Genomic DNA, 17,803 nt, shown 5'->3' on the forward strand with positions numbered 1-17,803 from the left:
CACCTGCGATCTGCAAGCTCACAACGTGCTGTGGACGGAACACTTGTAGCTTGTATATACATGGAATGACAAACATTTCACAGAAATTGACAGAATATATGCCACTTTGAATTAAATCAATCGGTTGTGCATAGGCTGAGTATAGCACGAATGACTATACAGTACATTTATTCTTGGGATGTGGAGGACTTTGGTGTTGCGCTGTTGTGAGGTGGTGAGGCCACGTGAGTGGCACGCAGAAAATAGGAGATCTGCAAACTCAACACGCTTTGTATATATAATATATATATAATATAAATGAGGCTGACTATGGGCGTTTATACGGACGAAGGCGGTTATTTGGACGAGGCGGTTATTATACGCAAAATGGTGTCAGAACCTGGGCTGTTATTAGGTAGTGGGAGGCTATTTGAGTAAGGGCTGTTATTTGGAAATATACGGTAACTGATAAGTTACAATATTTGTAAAATATTATCTCCAGTGATAGGTAGCAATTGCAAACTAGAAAAAGTGCCCTTCTGGGCACAGGTCTCCACCAGGAGAAAGGAGTGTGTGTGATGTTTGGCAAAATGTTTAGGAGTAATATAAACATGTTTTTTTTGTTTGTTTGTTTCTTGCAACAATTTTCTTCATTTTGTTGAGGAAATGCAGAGCCAGATAACTCATAGCATCTCTGAGGATAGAATTCTGGATGAGCAGGACATGTGTAGCATTTTGAACGAAACGGGCCACTCCTGAAAACTTTGGAAGACTATGTTAGCCAATCAGTGTAGAATCTGAGAAATCCAACAGACTCGTCTTGATCACACTACACTACAGAGATCATGTGTACCGATTTGCGTGAGATTTGGTTGAAATCTGTGCGACTAACATAAACAATGTGTTTTGCAGAAATCAGCCTCATGGTGGCGCTATAACCGGCAGATGTGGAGGGATTCGGGGAAAATGTTTTTCCATGGCCTCTAGGGAGTGCGCATACATAAGTTGTATACAGATCGATGTAGTTATAGGTAAAAACAGGAATTGGCCTGTTATAGCTCCACCGTGAGGCTGATTTGGGGAAAGAAATAGTGGCATGTCGTCCTCAGCCTAGTGGAAATGTGTGTGTATAATTTCATTGAAATTGGACACTGTGTTTGTGATTTGCGGCATTTTGTTCGAAACGGACCAATCATGTGAGCTTTGGAAGCCAATCTTAGCCAATCAGGATGGAAGATGGGAAATTGTGCAGATCCGTGTTGATCATATGACTATGGAAATAGTGTATACCGAATTGTGTGATGTATGGATAAAATGTGTACGAGTAATCTACAGAAATGTATTTTGCCTAAATCGGCCTCATGGTGGCGCTATAACAGGCCGTTGAAGAAAATGTGGGGCAGAGGTTCGTCGTTGGCATCCAGGGAGTGTGTGTGCACAGTTTGGCATTGATCAGGCCAACGGTGCCGGAGATTAGCTGATAACGGACGGACGGAAGGACGGACGGACGGACGGACGGAAGGACAGACACACGGACGGAGTGCAAAACATACTCTCTCCCCATGCCTTCGGCCTGGTGGAGACAAAAACTTGTTGGTGATGTTAATCATATTTTAAATGGAGAGTTCTGCCCTCTGGGAGAAGGTACAAAGAACCAAAGTGGAAGTACATCAGGTTTAGGAAATCGTTTGTACCAGCATCAACTAAAATGTTGAACGAGGCTCTAAAACAGCAGTGACAGTGAGATGTTAGATTATCCACACTATGGGCCCTATTATGCGTGTCTTAAGTACCAGGTCTTATGACTTAACTTAAGACCTGGAGGCGTGGTCAATGCTGTTTGGCCACTCAGAATAGCCAAATGGCATTGATCACGCCTCCAGGTCTTAAGTTAAGTAATAAGACCTGGTACTTAAGACATGCATAATAGGGCCCTTCGTGTGCAATTGTATAATGTTGTGGCCCCCTCTGTTATGTATTTTTGTTTGTCACTGATGTTTTATGTGTGGCTGCAGCTAGGGCGAAAGCCCAAGACAAATTTCCCTTGTCAAAGTCAAAGTCATACGATTGTCAATGTCACACGTTACCGCAGTGACATTTATTGGACAATAAAGTTTACCTTGATCTTGACCGTGTTGCTGTCTGACAGATGATTAAGTACAGTGTCCTTTGTCCTTTTGATAATTATGCTTTTATATTGATTATGCAGTATAATATTAATCTGTCAGACAGCAACACAGTTCCCTAAAAGATGATGGTCCTTGCCAATAAAAGTCTTGCTTCACTGCTGTCCTTTGACTGCTGATATTCACAGTTTGACGTAGCAGGACAGTCAATAAAATTAACAATTATGATTACAGTATTCCATAATAAGTATATATATATATATATATATATATATATATATATATATATATGTGTGTGTGTGTGTGTGTGTGTGTGTGTGTGTGTGTGTGTGTGTGTGTGTGTGTGTGTGTATATTCTCCATAACGTTTGATTGGGTCGGCAGGACGCACTTAAGGGCAATAAATAAGCCTCTCCGACCTATCTACTTACTTACTTTCTTTCTCAGGGCCGTTCTTTGTATCTTTTGATTAATCATGGTTTCATGTTCTTCACTCACTTCTCATACACTCGTACTACTGATCTTCTTCTGATGGAGATTGTCGATGTCTTGTGTTTCTTCTGGATGTTTGAGGCTGTTAACTGTAACTTTAAGCTATATTGCTAAAAATGAAACAAAAACTGTCTAATTAATACCCATCTCTCTTACCTTTCTAATTTGAATAACTAAACAATCCAAAATGTGTCTCATTTATTCTAGCAAAACATTATTTCGGTTCACCTTAGAACTTAACCATGCAACAAAATATGTTTTTTTTCCACCTATAGATGGCAATATTTAGTCATTTATAGAATGACTGAAGACTCAGTAAAAGGGCTCTTTTTTACACTTTGGTTATGTTTGTTTCTCTTTATACACGGATTGTTGGATAAACTCCCTGTTGTGGTGTACTTTAAAGCAACCCACAAACACAAATAGTCACTGATTCATTGTCAATGAACCAACTCCAAAATCTGACACCTAAAGTTTACACTTGACTTAGCTAAGCTCAGCTATGTTTTCGGATCTGATGTTCCTTTTTTTCTAATGTTTTTTTGTGGCTTTAGCCTTTATTTTATATATATATATATATTATTATTTTTATGGAGGGACAGACAGTAGGCTGACAGGAAATGGGGAGAGAGATGGGGGGAAGACATGCAGTGAGGGCCGTCGGGATTGGGAGTCGAACCCGCGGCACACTGCCAGACTGGGTTACCAGCCAAGGTGCCTGGACCGCTGAGCCATGGCCCAGGCCTGATGTTCCTTTTAATTGTTAAACAAAGTGATGTTTGACACCACTCATAGGTAATAGACAGTTTGCCCCGGGAATCAGGAGTGCCGTTTTTTGTTCATGGTATCATAAAGGTATTAGAGTTATAGGAAACCTGTTTGATGCCAAGGGTGTTTTCATGTCATTTGAAATGGTCAAGAACAAATTTGGAGTCCCACAGAGAGATTTCTTTGCTTATTTACAGGCTCGCCACTTTATCAATAATGACACTAAGTTTCCTCGAGATGTGCCTCGTCTCGGGACCCTTGGAGGACTCTATTATGCATTATACTAAAAAGAAAGGGTTGATTTCATATTTTTATGATACTATTCTGAGTTACGACAAACATAATATCGATAATGTGACTAGGAAATGGGAAAGGGACTTTCAAACTGAGTACGATGAAGATTGTTGGTCTGAATGCATTAAATCTTCTCAGTCTACTTTTCTAAGTAACCGGTTCAAAGAGATGCAGTATATGATACTTCATAGACAACACAGAACACCTGACATTTTGAATAAAATTGATCCCAGTAGGTCCCCATTGTGCATTAAATGCAAAAAAGCGGTTGGTACGTATATACACTGTTTCTGGGAATGTCCCAAGATAGCCAGGTTCTGGTCTTGTGTGACAAAATAATTGAGTTCAATTATGAAGTCTACGATCTGTAAAGATTCTGGGCAATTTTTATTAGGGCTGCCATCCAAATTTGGGGTGCTAGATCCTAGAAGGGCTAAGCTACTTAATAAGCTTCTCTGTGTAGCTAGAAAATGCATTTTGTTTAATTGGATTCACGAAAAACCTCCATCAGTGACTCAGTGGTACTTCCAATGGAAAGGCTCAGTGCCAAATTAAAAGAGAGAGAAAATATCTTTATGAATATATGGCAACCGCTGATAGATTACTTGCCCAGGGATCTATCTACTGTGATTTATAAAGGAAGTGATTCATTGGATTGGAGAGCCCCAGCTGTACTCTTGCAATTTGCCTTCTGATGTGCCCACATGTGTGTTGTGTATGTATGTATATATTTGTATTTATATTTTTTTCCCTAATGAATAACTGACTGTATTGTGTATGTGCTGCTCACCATTTTCTTTTGTTTGTTTGTTTGTTTTGTTTCTGTGCTTTTTGTTTTTCTTGTCTGTTTTATTGTATTGTGCTTTATTGTATTATAATGTATACCTTTCTAGTTTGTCTCACTTTATACATTTGATTCATCTTTATGTGAAAACATAAAAATTCAATAAAACGTTATTTAAAAAACAAACAAAAAACCCCAAAGTGATGTTGTTAAACATAAGACGAGGTGGCGTGCATGCATCCGCCAGGGTGACCCCAGACTGCTGGGTGAGCGGGTCAGATCAACATATGGAATGAATTCTGTACTGGGCTACTGGCCATATATGGAGCGTGTCTTGAGTGCACAGGGTTTGATGAAGTCAGATCAACATATGGAATGTCAGAACAGGTCAGCTCCATATATGGAGATTTAAGAGTGGCAGCGGGGGCAGCGTCTTGAGTGTACAGGGTTTATGGAGCTGACCTGTTCTGACATTCCATATGTTGATCTGACCTCAGAACTGAAGTTTTCGCCGGCTGCCGGGCGCGGCTGCACTAATAACTTTGGGGCAGGCCCGTCTAGAGCTTGAATGGACAGGTATCAGTCTATCAGTCAAAAGGGAGACATCGAAGAGGAACGGATGGATGAGGAAGGATCAACATATGGAATGTCAGAACAGGTCAGCTCCATATATGGAGATCTATGGGTTTGAGGTCAGTTGTAGAGTTGCTGGCCAATATTGATGACATCAGGGATCTCCATCCCTGATGATGTCACGTGATGTCACACGGGTGACGAACGAACGAACTAACGAACTAACTAACTAACTGATGCACAATTTCATAGTAAATGCGACCTGCGGTCACAATAACACACCATATCTGCACTCCACCAGCATTATATTACAAACAAGTGTGCTATTGTTCACTTATCTACAGTGAGTTTAACCATCTTAAAGATATCTGATTGTTGAACTTGAATGTGCAAATTCTGTCAGCACAATTTGTGCTGATGTCAGGCATATCAGGGCATAATCTGTCCGCCTGCCACCAACAGACACACAACTTTATATAGTCATGGGAGGAGTTTATTTGTGAATGGTTGAGTCAAGAACTGGAGAACAGTGCTTCAACAGCATGAACAGCATGTTTCAACAAGATGGGGTCTCATGTTTCAAAAACATCCCAGGATACCATAGTGAAGCAAGACTTTCTCAAGGCAATGTTGTACAGCAGATAAAGACAGCAAGTTCAACTAAAATTAACGTAAAATGAGAGAACCTGCAACGTGTTAACAATAGCTTGGAAACCAGATGAAACTGCCAGTGTATGGCCAGCAACTCTACATCTTTATTTATTTGTTTATTTGACTGGGACAATTCTCATTAATCAACATCAATCTCATGTATACAACGCACTCATACTCTTCTTGCACTAACGTTTAAATACCAGCCTGCACCTTATTTCTAAGCCTCATGTACGGATGGATATGCTATGTGGAAATATAAGATATCCTCTCTTGGTTCCTTCTATTTTTCTTTCCCTTTGTGCATTTAAAATGGTAAATGCTGCATTTGTATCACCTTCTAACAGCTTTACTGGCACTCCCTAGCCATGAAGGATGGTAGAACAATGGCCAGTGGCCTTGTGGTTAGAGTGTCTGCCCTGAAACTGGGAGGTCGGGGGTTCGATCCCTGGCCGGGTCATACCAAAGACCGCGAAAATGGGACCCAATGCCTCCCTGCTTGGCACTCAGCATCAATGGGTTGGATTAGGGGTCAAATCAACCAATGATTCCAGAGCGCGGTGCATGCTGCGGCTCATCGCTCCAAGTGCGGAGAACACATTTCACTGCGGTAACGTGTGTGACTAATTGTACGACTTTGACTTTGACTAGAAAACACCATTTGTCTGTCTTATAGTCACACTATAATCACATGATTTATTTATGTGAATAAACATTATGTCAGTTGTCAGATTCTTGGCTTTAGTTTATACCCTCCAGCATCCTGTACACAGCTACAATCTGGCTGACTCTGCTCCCTGAAACCGTTCTGTGTTGGCAGGCAGCTTGGCTTCAGTATGAGGTTGATGCCAGATCAAATTGTATTCAGTATCAAGTCTGTGTGTATGTGTGTGCGCGTGTGCGTGTGTGCATGTGTTGTGCATGCGCGTGTACGCTTTGTGTGCACGCAATATGGAGATTCCCGCAAAAATCGGGAGTATTTGGCATTATATCATGCTGGCCTGGCTTGCCGTGTTGGGTATGCTGTCAAGCTGGAAAAAAAGATTCCCTAATGCTGCAGGCAGATGCAAAAGATGCAAAGACCACAGCATAATTTGTCGCATTGTCGCTTTGTAAAATCTGTTGCTCACGGTCGTGACATCACCAAGCGTTTATCCGTAGTGACGTGTCATTGCAGCTACAGTTATAGATTTGCATCTGGAAGTTGAACCCAGCTCAGCTTCAATTTGTAGCTTTTTTGTAGCTTTGTAGCTTTTGCAGCAGCTACAGCAGCTACAAATGCAATGCTGGATGCATCTTTGTATCTTCATGTCGCTGGCTTCCCTTGACAATGAATGGTAGACTGTATCTTTGCATCTGCCTGTATGAACGCAGCATAAAAAACTGTTTTCATGACTATACACCTTTCTATGCCTATGGCTATAGTTCCACCTAATCACACTCAGCCACCACTCTCCACCAGTCTCCATTTACACCAGCTGGTACTCATCGGTCACTCACCACCACTCAAAGAGGGAAGAAAAACAATACACAGGGCAATACCACACAAGGAAAATACACATATGACCCTAAGGGTCATATGTCACACCTCGTTCCCCCTAAGATGTACTCCATCAACCCCCACCTCCAGTACTAGTAGGGAGGGGCTTCTACTACAGCCTCCAAAACAACTTAGCCAGCCAACTTGAACGTGTTAGCATAATGGTCTAATCACTAGATCCCACTGCCCGGTTTCGTATCCCACTGCAGCCACTATTTTTCCAACAACTGCGGACTAGTTTTTTTGTCCGATAGTTTTAGACCATGACGGAGGAGCCGTCTCTAGCAAAATTGAGCCACGGGAGACACCACCGAGCGCCCTCAGGGGTGCCAGTTTTTATTTATTTATTAGATGCAGTTGTGAACAATAGCCAAGTAAGATAAAATACATATCCATTGGCCAATCAAATGGTTCACTGCAGTTGCCGCGTTGAGTGTTGCGAAGTTCGCTAGAGCCGACTCAGCCCTGTTTGAATATTGAACCCAATATGGACAGAATAGTAAATTATTACCCCCCCAAGGCAATGCCAACACCGAGCAACATTTATTTCCCACCACAGAGTAACCTCGCGTCAGTGTTAACAGACTATCCACCTCGGAGGAAAGTCTGCTAAGTGCTATATGAGCAAAGACTGGCAGTGTCGGTAGGCCAATCAGAGGCAGGCTGGGGTGGGTCTTTACCGGACCAGAACGTAGTATTAAATCACGCCACTCAGCCACCACTCAGTCACCATTCACACCAGCTGCACGCAGGGCAAGACCAAGCCCCCATGCAGAACCACAGTAGAGCAATGAAGCAGACATCACCTGGTGGTCAATTCTGAGAATGCAATACTTCCGCATTTATAACGCTACTAGTACTACACATGCTTCTATCGTCTGCCCCGCCCCAAACGCTAGTGCGTCTGCTCACTAGAGAGAAGGGAAATGTCTAACCTCCACCAAAGAGGCCACCCCACACACAAGACACACTTCAGGCACTGCAAGACAAGAAATACTGTTAAGCACTCATAATAAACCTGGCATGCAGACTATACTAAACCCCAAACGCAGCCTATAACACCCGTGACCAACACACCTGTCGGACTTCAATCTGAACATTGTCTGGTCCATGGTCCAGACGCAGCACGACACCGAACAGCTGAAGGGTGCCGCATGCAGTTCGCATACGAGGCCATTATTCAAGGCACCATGACACTGAACCATCAGAACTAACAGACAAGGCTAGGCCTACGACAGGTGGGGGGGAAAGCAGCCTATCCAAGGGAATCTGGGATTCCCACCGTCAATGCTGTCAATGCACCTATAGGACCCAACACACCACCAGGCAACCACAACAAGCCTGCACCTATAGGACCCAACACACCACCACAACAATGCACCTATAGGACCCAACACACCACCAGGCAACCACAACAATGCACCTATAGGACCCAACACACCACCAGGCAACCACAACAATGCACCTATAGGACCCAACACAATGCTGTCAATGCACCTATAGGACCCAACACACCACCAGGCAACCACAACAATGCACCTATAGGACCCAACACACCACCAGGCAACCACAACAATGCACCTATAGGACCCAACACACCACCAGGCAACCACAACAATGCACCTATAGGACCCAACACAATGCTGTCAATGCACCTATAGGACCCAACACAATGCTGTCAATGCACCTATAGGACCCAACACACCACCAGGCAACCACAACAATGCACCTATAGGACCCAACACAATGCTGTCAATGCACCTATAGGACCCAACACACCACCAGGCAACCACAACAATGCACCTATAGGACCCAACACACCACCAGGCAACCACAACAATGCACCTATAGGACCCAACACACCACCAGGCAACCACAACAATGCACCTATAGGACCCAACACAATGCTGTCAATGCACCTATAGGACCCAACACAATGCTGTCAATGCACCTATAGGATCCAACACAATGCTGTCAATGCACCTATAGGACCCAACACACCACCAGGCAACCACAACAAGCTGTCAATGCACCTATAGGACCCAACACACCACCAGGCAACCACAACAATGCACCTATAGGACCCAACACACCACCAGGCAACCACAACAAGCTGTCAATGCACCTATAGGACCCAACACACCACCAGGCAACCACAACAAGCTGTCAATGCGTCCTATAGGACCCAACACACCACCAGGCAACCACAACAATGCACCTATAGGACCCAACACACCACCAGGCAACCACAACAATGCACCTATAGGACCCAACACACCACCAGGCAACCACAACAAGCTGTCAATGCACCTATAGGACCCAACACACCACCAGGCAACCACAACAATGCACCTATAGGACCCAACACACCACCAGGCAACCACAACAAGCCAGCCAGCTACTCTGATGGCTGGGTGTGGCTCCCTTTTATTCAGTCAGCAGCCAGGTGTCGTCCTGAATATGGGTGATTGGGGTGTCACATGACTATGAAAGCTCAACTCACTACATACGTAGATATAGATATATACATATATATCAATATCAATTCAGTCAATATCTCCAGTTCCATGGAGACACTGCTCTACACCTGGCCTACAGGACACGGCTCCATCATGGAGCAGTGTCCTGTAGGCCAGGTGTTACCTAATCAGCTTAGATGGATGCTGCTACACACCGACATGTTCAGGAGAACATTCTTATTTAGAATAAGAATAAAAACAAAAACAAAACAAAAAACAATTCAATTTATACTTAATTCAGATCATGGTAATTAACCCCCTATAGAGGGTATGCGCGTGACATCATCATCATACCCGGAAGTTATGCTGGTATGCCTATACTATACTGAGTGACAAAAAAAACTACTTTCTGGTCTTGACAGTTGACAGACCATAAATACATCCAAACAGAAAAGTCCTATTTGATTGCATTAAATGACTTTAAACAACATTAAATTCACTTTGTCACTCACTTTGCCACTCGATCTGCCATTCACTTTATGCATGCGCATACCCTCTATACACAAATAAGAAAAATATTTAAGTTTAAAACACAAATACATCAATAAGTAAATCTTGGCAGTTGTATTAAAAAGGCCACTGAGATGGTGAGGGAGGGCATTGATTCCACAGAATCCACACTATAACTAGAAAAAGTGCCCTTCTGGGCACAGGTCTCCACCAGGAGGATAGGAGTGTGAGTGTGATGTTTAAGAGCAAAATGTTTAAGAGCAAAATGTTTAAGAGCAATATAAACGTGTGTGTGCGTGTGCGTACATGTGTGCGTGTGTGAAGGAGAGACTGCTTTTCCTCTCCCCATAGAGCATAATCAGACCTTAAATACTTAGACTAGAAAATACTCAGGCAAAAATACGGAGAAGTTCTGCAGACAGATAGATGGATGAAGAAGCACAGGCATTCAGGCAAGCAGATGAAAGTTGTTCCGGAGTCCCATTTTATTTGCAGAGTTCAATACAGCAATCAGACAGCCATGGGGCCGGAGCCCCATGGATCCTTCCCTCAGCCCCTCGGCCTCCGGACTAACACACACACTTACAAGCATTTACAGTAGACCTTTATACAACTGAAAGACAGAGGGAAATGCAAAGGTGGTCTCAGGTTACCCCACCCCCCTGAAGTCTAAAGTGGTCAAACATTGTCCAAATTGTCTCCATATATGGTCACCAGGAAACAAGCCCAGGAAGAACAGTAGGTGTCCTGGTCTGCTATCAGCAGGCTGATCTATTAGCATACAACCCCCCCGTACCAAATGGTTGGTCAAGCTGAAATTCCTAGCCTCTGTGTCCTGACTTGTTTGCACTGCTGAAAGACAATGTAATGTCATACTACACTAAACAGTTGTTTAAGCTATATTAGTGTTAATTGTGATTTCCATATACATCAGTGGCTTGGCCTGTTGTTGCGCCACCATGAGGCTGATTTGAAAACTCAAAAGTCAAGTGGCATTTCTTCCAAAGCCTAGTGGGAATATGCATGCACAGTTTCACCACAATCGGACGCTGCGTTGAGTAGTTGTGGCGATTTGTACAAAGCGGGATACTCCTGAAAAGTTTAGAAGCCAATCGTAGCCAATGAGGGAGGATTATGAGAAATAACATATGTCGGCCTCCTGGTGGCGCTATAAAGAGCAGATGTGAAAAATTTCAGGCAAAGGTTTTTCCTTGGCCTCTAGGGAGTTGGCATACAAAGTTATCCACAGATCCGTGCAGTTATGGTAAAAATGCTTTTCTGCCAGTTATAGCACCACCATGAGGCTGAGTTGAAAATGTTCATGTGGCATTTCTTCCTCGGCCTAGTGGGAATGTGCGTGCACAATTTCACGTAAATCACACAATGTGTTCATGATTTGCAGCATTTTGTTTGAAACTGAGCACTCCTGCTTGCTTTGGAAGCCAATCTTAGCCAATCAGGATGGAGTCTGAGAAATCTGAAAGACCTGTTTCGTTGAATGGCTCTAGAGAGACTGTGTACCAATTTGCGTGTTGTTTGGACAAAATCTGTAGGTGTACTGTCCAAAAACTTGTTTTGCACAAAGCGGCCTCCTGGTGGCGCTATAACAGGCCGTTCTGGAGATTTTGGGGCAGAGGTTTATCGTTGGCATCCGGGGAGTGTGTGTGCAAAATTTGGCATCGACCGGGTTAACGGTGCCGGAGATTAGCTGATCACAGACGGACGGACGGACGGACGGACACACGGACGGACGGACGGAGTGCAAAACATACTCTCTCCCCATGCCTTCGGCCTGGTGGAGACAATAAAGTAGCTGAGAAGAAGGCCAGGTCTCCCATGGTGCGGGGCTTGGGCTTGTCATGGCATGCCATGATGGGGGGTTTCAAGTGTGACCGATTTCCCAGCGTACATCCCTTTTTCCCTTTTTCCCCACACACAAATCGCACAGGACGCACATTCACTTTCACTTCGTCCGTATCCGTATATGGAGTAAGTGGCTGGTGGGGGACAGTGGGCTCCAAATGGAGGGGAGGGGTTGCAGCAACCCAGAGCCCAGCAACCTAGAGCTCACTCAGTTTATTTGGCCACACACGCGCGCCTGACAAGCACAGTTCGTTCCTACACTCAGACTCACCTACCTGCCGGCTGCCGCCCCCACAGAACGCCAATTAATGGCTATAAAATACAAGCCCTGGCAGAGATGCATTTTCTGTGTTGTCTTACTTTGTGCAGTCGCTCTCATCATGTGTGTGTGCATTGCCTTGCTGGTCGACAAACGATGTTCCCACGGCACCTTCAGACGCGCTGCTGTAGCTGCAGACTCACAGCGTTGTTCTGAGATTGGCAGGTAAGTTTATTTATTGATTGATTTTGATTAAACAGACTGTAGCCTATAGCTAAAATAACCAAATAAACAAATTAAGTAGGCTAAGTGTAAAACGATATCCATTTTTTTTTTCCATAGGTCTACCGATTTTGGTTAACTGTGTAACAATTTTATAGTCTTTATTTTTTTCATGGCGAGAATGGTTTTTTTCCCTTCATGGCGAAGGTCCATTACGTTATCATTATGGTAGACAAAAATAATTTGTAATTGTATGTGTTCAACAAGCTATAAGCTACGTCTCCAGTTAGTTCGGACAGGATAGGTGGGCTGGGCGTGGGCATCAAGTTAGAGTGGGCACCTTTGGTGACAATTGGTGTGTTAATTGGCTATTTTAAAATGTAAAAAAATAAAATGTTTAAGTAAAGTATAGGTAGGCCTAGCCTGCCATGATTAGAACATGCTTTCTTACAATTGTTTCTACAATTGCTACTAATTGCTACCGGTCCTTAAAAAATCACACCCGTGTGAACTGAGTGGTGTAAGGTCTTATATAGACTGATCAGCTGTGGTCTGACGTAATGTCTGACGTAATGAAATCACACCCGGGTGAACTGGGTGACCGTAGCAACCAGACAGACAGACAGACAGACAGACAGACAGACAGACAGACAGACACGTAAACTAACAAAGCCAGTCGTAGGAGTGGTTTACACCACTCAAAAAACAAGTTGAATGATAAAATGAAGTCTGATAATGATCATGTAGCCTATGTACCGTGCATTCTCTATACATTACTTAAGTTAAGACCATTTTGCAATTTATTTACTTTTTAAAGATGGATTTTTGTAGGCCTACTTTTTCTGTTTTGTAATGTGTCTATGGAGTTAACATTATTTAATAGACCCGGTGTGGTTATAGCCCAATCCCAATCTGCATATTTTTGGTATAAGTAGCCCTTTATGTGGGCCTACATGTTTTCATGGCCATCTCTGCTTGGACTATTAAAGGTATGTTCAGTGATTTCACTTAATTAAAATATCACTTATTTTTGAGTGGTGTAAACCACTCCTACAACTGGCTTTGTTAGTTTACGTGTCTGTTCGTACCCAAAAAAATCACACCCGTGTGAACTGAGTGGTGTAATATAGCCTGTCTGACGTAATGAAATCATGTCTGACGTAATGAAATCATACCCGGGTGAACAGGGTGAACATAGCAACCATGCTCATTTTTCTGCACTAACAAAGCCAGTTGTAGGAGTGGTTTACACCACTCAAAAATCACACGTAATGAAATCACACCCGTGTGAACTGGGTGATCATAGCAACCATGCTCATTTTTGAGTGGTGCAAACCACTCCTACAACTGGCTTTGTTAGTTTACGTGTCTGTTCGTACCAAAAAATGAGCATGGTTGCTATGGTCACCCAGTTCACACGGGTGTGATTTCATTACGTCAGACCTTACGTCAGACCTTACACCACTCAGTTCACACGGGTGTGTTTTTTTGAGTGGTGTAAACCACTCCTACAACTGGCTTTGTTCGTTTTTGAGTGGTGTAAACCACTCCTACAACTGGCTTTGTAAGTTTTTGAGTGGTGTAAACCACTCCTACAACTGGCTTTGTTAGTTTTTGAGTGGTGTAAACCACTCCTACAACTGGCTTTGTTAGTTTGTCTGTCTGTCTGTTCGTACCAAAAAATGAGCATGGTTGCTATTGGTCACCCAGTTCACACGGGTGTGATTTCATTACGTCAGACCACAGCTGATCAGTCTATATAAGACCTCACACCACTCAGTTCACACGGGTGTGATTTTTTTATTTTTTGGTACGGACAGACACGTAAACTAACAAAGCCAGTTGTAGGAGTGGTTTACACCACTCAAAAATGTACCCGTGTCTGTTCGTACCAAAAAATGAGCATGGTTGCTATGGTCACCCAGTTCACACAGGTGTGATTTCATTACGTCAGACATTACGTCAGACCACAGCTGATCAGTCTATATAAGACCTTACACCACTCAGTTCACACGGGTGTGATTTCTTTTTTGTGACACACACACACACACACACACACACACACACACACACACACACACACACACACACACACACACACACACACACACACACAAAACCCAACATGTTTATATTACTCCTAAACATTTTGCCAAACATCACACACACTCCTATCCTCCTGGTGGAGACCTGTGCCCAGAAGGGCACTTTTTCTAGTTGTCAATGCGTTTACTAAACAAACTTTGAACTAAAGGCAAACATTAAACCTGTTAAACCTGCTAGCGCCCCTCAAAAAAGGAATCCATATTAAAACATTAATCAGTTCAGTCTGTGCATCAGACTATTGTTCGGCAGCCTAATTTCTGAGTAATAGCCCTAGTAAGTAAAAACTATTCAAGAAGTGGTAATAATAATGATTAGCCAAGAGGTGGTGGTTAGGTTACACAGGTCCAGGACCACAAGTAAGACAAGTATAAAAGGACATAACAACACAAGTAAAGCCATATGGCGAAATACAATAAATATAAAAGCTGCCCATTATCATGCAACAACAGCTGTGGGGGTGGGTGGTGCTGAGGTGAAAACCAGATATAGCCAATAGCCTACTTAATGAACTGGTGGGTGTGACCACATAAAGCATTATTTATCATGGTCATGTCACTCCATCTTTAACATTTAAAATAGCCAATTTTACACCGAGGTGCCCAGATGTCCGGGTCCCTGGTGCCCCCCTGACTGCCCACCTATCCTTTATCCGTTAGTTCTATTTAAAAATGTTAAACCCCACCTTCTCAGCCCTCTGCCTAGATTTTCAGCAGTATTCTATTTTCTTGTTTCCTGTAGTAAAAAGACTGAAGCAGAGTTAATCTAATGTAATAACATGTCATCAATCTGACCCTGGACATCCTGTTTGTTTCTGATGAACAATGAGAGGAAATGGATGGGGGGGGGGGGGGGGGGGGGGGGTGTACATCTGTCACTGTCCATCTCCTGCCACAGTAGTTTTGCAAGCGACAGATTTTAAAGGGATTATTCCAAATACTGTACATCTCATTGTCAAACCCACGTACAGTAAAGTTGTACTCTAAATTGCAGTCTCTAGCACTTTCGTCTCATACAGTATACTGAGTATAGTATAATTGTTATATCATTAACTCTGCCGGGCAGAGATTATGTTTTTGCCTCTGTGTGAGGTGACTGAGGTGCATCTATTCTACAGTATATAATATAGAATGCACCTCCACATAAAAGCCTGTGTTATCCTTATTTAACACTTATGGATCCATTTGGTTACATTTGTACACTCTCGGAGTAACGGATGTTCCAGTGCAGTCTGCAGTCACAGCAGCTGTGTTCATTCTTTTGCTCTCATAAAGCCCAAAGATCCTCCATGTCATTTGCAATTTCACGTACTGTAGCTACATTTTTGTCCAGCAGCACCAACTCCACTGAGTCTTTTTTTTCCTTCCTGAGCACAGCATATGTTTTGAATTGAGCGTCTGTTCTGCCTCACTTGGCAATGAACTTGGAAGCCAGTTTCTCTCTGTGTCATGTAATCTAGAGCAGTGGTTCTCAATTGTTTTCATGTCAAACTGATATTTGGCCGTGGACCCTATCTGAAAGTGCCAAAGACCACCAGTCGCACCAGAACGACAAAATAAATACAATATATATTCAAAAACTCAACTTTCAAAAATAGCAGATGTACAAGCTTGCAGCGCAGCTGAGCACGAAGTGACTCGCTGTGAGCTTGTACATCTGCTATTCTAGAATAGCCAACATATAAATGGATAAAGAGGTTAAATGATTGTGATGATGTATTAACTAATTTGCTGGGGACCCACTGGAACCAGTGATCTAGATTTTCATGAATTAGGCTAAATTCTCATGATCTTTTCCTGGCCCATGTTCTCATCATTAACACAAGACTGAAGGCTTAATTTTGCTCCTTTCAGAAGTGGTTCTAGAAACTAATTCCACTTGAAGTTCTACAAATCCTTGTCCCTTCATGGTTCCACAGAACTGTAAATAACATGAACTGGATAATATACCAAGGCCAAATTGCTATACAGGCTTCCCCCGGGCCCTCCAATTACACGTTTCTCCAGTCCTCAAATCAATATCACATAGGAAGGTGCACCAAGAAAGAAAAAGAGACATTACTTGAAAAAGATTTTTTTAAATCAAAGGCTGTGACATTACTTGCCCTCCCTCATGCTATTTGCTCTTCCACAGAAGTCAACCAGTTCATTGTTGAGAAGTTCTGGGAGAATAAATGGTGGAACAACAAAAACACAGAATAGCTATAATATAGTCAACATTTTAATTTAGTAACAGAATACATTATTAAAGATTCCATAGATAAAAATGTTATGACATTTTTACTAATTCATAATAATAATAATAATAATAATAATAATAATAATAATAACAATTAAAGTGGTGTTCACAGCAGGTTGTTTCAATGGTAAGAAACTATGGCCCGTATACAAACTAGTGCCGGTGCACCCGGCAGGGAACACTTCCCATAGTTCATCCGGAGCGTGAACACGCGCCACTGCTTTTCGTGAACCTGTCTGTGTTTACAACATTTTGTCAACGGGGGGCAGCAGAGAGCCATAGTCTAGCCTACTCCAGCCTAGAAAGGACTTTCTATGGGGTCCAACACTTAAGTGTGGTTCGGGGACCCCCTGGGATCCTTGATAGGTTTCGATGTGGTCCAACACTGGTTATCAAAGTGTGGTTCGGGGACCCCCATGGGGTCCTTGATGGGTCTCGATGGGGACCAACGCTGGTTATCAAAGTGTGGTTCGGGGACCCCCATGGGGTCCTTGATGGGTCTCGATGGGGTCCAACGCTGGTTATCAAAGTGTGGTTCGGGGACCCCCATGGGGTCCTTGATGGGTCTCGATGGGGTCCAACGCTGGTTATCAAAGTGTGGTTCGGGGACCCCCAGGGGTCCTTGATGGGTCTCGATGGGGTCCAACACTGGTTATCAAAGTGTGGTTCGGTTACCCCATGGGGTCCTTGATGGGTCTCGATGGGGTCCAACGCTGGTTATCAAAGTGTGGTTCGGGGACCCCATGGGGTCCTTGATGGGTCTCGGTGGGGTCCAACGCTGGTTATCAAAGTGTGGTTCGGGGACCCCATGGGGTCCTTGATGGGTCTCGATGGGGTCCAACGCTGGTTATCAAAGTGTGGTACGGGGACCCCCTGGGGTCCTTGATGGGTCTCGATGGGGTCCAACGCTGGTTATCAAAGTGTGGTTCGGGGACCCCATGGG

At 43.4% G+C, this 17,803-nt stretch overlaps 1 protein-coding gene across 1 annotated transcript in view; it reads left to right on the top strand.

Moving 5' to 3' along the window:
* The first annotated feature begins 12,333 nt into the window (after window positions 1–12,333).
* ggt5b (gamma-glutamyltransferase 5b) overlaps window positions 12,334–17,803 on the top strand; it is a 38,135-nt gene continuing 32,665 nt past the window's right edge. The window contains exon 1 of the mRNA XM_079505236.1: window positions 12,334–12,522. Coding sequence (XP_079361362.1) covers window positions 12,347–12,522 — 176 coding nt within the window. The 5' untranslated portion in view covers window positions 12,334–12,346. The remainder of the gene's footprint in view (window positions 12,523–17,803) is intronic.

Source organism: Electrona antarctica (genome assembly GCF_951216825.1).
Source record: "Electrona antarctica genome assembly, chromosome: 7".
NCBI classification, from domain to species: Eukaryota; Metazoa; Chordata; class Actinopteri; order Myctophiformes; family Myctophidae; genus Electrona; species Electrona antarctica.